Source organism: Priapulus caudatus, unplaced genomic scaffold, assembly GCF_000485595.1.
Source record: "Priapulus caudatus unplaced genomic scaffold, Priapulus_caudatus-5.0.1 Scaffold1273, whole genome shotgun sequence".
NCBI classification, from domain to species: Eukaryota; Metazoa; Priapulida; class Priapulimorpha; order Priapulimorphida; family Priapulidae; genus Priapulus; species Priapulus caudatus.
Genome location: NW_014578334.1, coordinates 59113 through 61612, shown reverse-complemented (window position 1 = coordinate 61612; position 2500 = coordinate 59113). Strand labels below are relative to the sequence as shown.

The window sequence follows — 2500 nt, the reverse complement described above, 5'->3', positions numbered from 1 at the left end:
ACAATAACACGATACAATAACACCAGAACAATAACACGGCACGACAACACGATACAGGAGCCATGCGTACAGTATCGTGTCATTATCTCACTGTGTGATTACATCTTATCACGTTATTACCCCCCCCCCCCCTCCCCCCACCCTTCCTTCTCCCTGGGTACCGGATAAGCGAACGATAGTTATTACCTCCGCTCACGAAGTGGAGGAGGTTATGTGATCGCTCTCGTGTAGTGTGTTCGTGTGTTAGTCCCTTCGTGTGTTAGTGTGCACGCGCGATCGATATTAGTGCATCGAGTCAGCAGCAGGCCAGACAGTCAGCAGCAGCCAGCAGCGAGCGGCGAGCCAGCTCGTAACACATACATGTTACATGCTGGCGGAGGTATGCACTCTCCGTGAGTGCCCTCTGTCTAGTTCTGCCTGCTTCAGAGAAGCTGGTAAACTTTAGTAAGCTTACTTATAAAGGATAGTGAAGTTTAGCAAGCTATTCGGGATAGATGGACCGGGGACGACGGATGGTGGTGGGCGGGGGCGTGGGCTACCTCCTACCTTCTGCTGGTAGCTGGCGTGTATGAAGCAGTAAGCTTCCTCGTTGAAGTTGTCCGTCTGGTAGAACATGTCTCTCAGCATCTCTCTGTTCTGCTGCCGGCACAGCTGGCAAAAGTAACGGACGCGCGCACGCGTATATAAATACTAGTAGCGTTCACGATTTAGTGCCACTTATTAATTACCATGCACCTCTGGTTAGTGCCACGTACTAATTAATACTAATAATTAATACTAATACGTAATAATTAATAGTAGTGCGCTGTACAAACACATGGATATTGTTAGCAAGGTTTAGGAGCAATGCAGGTTTTTTTGGTCTGCTAGTTCCGATTATCGTTATTTGAAAAAATATCCTTGAAATGCATCCAGACAACACAAAATATTTTAAAAAACGTAATAGCATCCTACGTGAATCATTAAAAAGTTGCCATACCTGCAGATAGAGGGCGTAAGCGACCGGTATCCTGGTAATTGACATGAGGAACTCTCCCGTCTTTAGAGACTTTTTCAGTCTCAGTATCACAGTGTAAACTAAACAACAATGCAAACACGCGCGTCAGTCTAAGTTTCAATCTAAACCAAGTATCACAGTATAAAGTATTCCCTACATCGGCGCCCCTTGCCCTCGGCCGACCGACACCGACGCCCCCTGCCCTCGGCCAACCTACACCGACGCCCCCTGCCCTCGGCCAACCTACACCGACGCTCTCCTTCTCCCCTCGCACCAACAACACTCACCCTATCTTAACGAGACACTTGACCTTGTTCTCGGCGGCGACGCGCGGAATGTACTTGTTCTTCGCCTCGTACATGTTCCTGTACTCCGCGCACGCCTCCACGAACGGCTGCAACGACGCGAACAACACTCGCGGTTACACATTACGCTGCGCCACGTAGAGATAAATAAATAAACATGCAGACGCACGCACGCACGCGCGCACGTAAATGCACGTACACACAAACGCACGCACACACGCACGCACAAACGCACGCACAAACGCGCGTACACACACACGCACGCACACAGACATACACACATACATAAACACTGTGCCAAACTGCATAAATATAAAGTCTGGTGGGGGGATGCAGGGACAGAAGGGAGGGGAGAAGACGGCAAAGCAGAGGGAGGAGGAAGGGTAAGGGAAAGAGAGGGGTAGGATGGGGGAGGAGGGGGAAGGAGGGGGGATACAAAGAGAGAGGTAGGATGAAAAGTGGAGGAGGACAAGGAAGATCGGAGGGAGGACTTCACCTCATATCCGATCGGGGACTTCTTGGAGCGAGAGAATTTCTCGAGTTCTGCCCAATCACCGACACTGGATAGCGCCTTAATTTTCATCCACCAGAACCTAGAAGAAATAAATGAATTCATTAATTAATAAACGAATACACGAACAACCAAACGAATTAAACAAACACAGAAAGAACGAGAGGAGCAGCAAACGAACGAAGCAAAGGAAGCCTACAAATGAAAGAAAAGAACAGAGAACATCGAAGCACAAACAACGCAACCGAACAACCAAGCAAAACAACCGAACAACCAAACAAAACAACCGAACAACCGAACAAAACTACCGAACAACACGAGTCGACTTCGAGCGACGGTGGCGCCACCTACCGTCTGTCGGGCACCTTGAAGTCCTTCCGCAGTTCCTCGGCCATCTTGTGCTGTCCCGCGAGCATGAGAGAGCTCATCGTTGCCTGCAGGGAGGTGCCGAGGTAAGGCTTCCCCAGGCTCCTCTCTCGCTCAGCCTGCCAGCGGAGCAGCCTCATCTCCTCCTCCGCCTGCTGCGATGGTGAGGAGAGAGAGAGACGTGAGGGTGGGAAGATGGTTGATCTCTTTCTCTCTGTGCCTCTCTCTCTCCTCTCTCTCTTTCTCTCTCTCTCTCTCTCTTTCTATCTCTATCTCTATCTCTATCTCTATCTCTATCTCTATCTCTATCTCTATCTCTAT

General features: G+C 49.7%; 1 protein-coding gene across 1 annotated transcript in view; it reads right to left on the bottom strand.

Annotated features, from left to right (window-relative positions):
- Nucleotides 1-2500, bottom strand: part of LOC106816064 (vacuolar protein sorting-associated protein 16 homolog) — an 8303-nt gene that overhangs the window by 1088 nt on the left and 4715 nt on the right. Inside the window, exons 8-12 of the mRNA XM_014820619.1 lie at nucleotides 2165-2334; nucleotides 1799-1895; nucleotides 1301-1391; nucleotides 980-1077; nucleotides 547-651 (exon numbers count right to left, since the gene is read on the bottom strand). Of these exons, the coding sequence (XP_014676105.1) occupies nucleotides 547-651; nucleotides 980-1077; nucleotides 1301-1391; nucleotides 1799-1895; nucleotides 2165-2334 (561 nt within the window). The remainder of the gene's footprint in view (nucleotides 1-546; nucleotides 652-979; nucleotides 1078-1300; nucleotides 1392-1798; nucleotides 1896-2164; nucleotides 2335-2500) is intronic.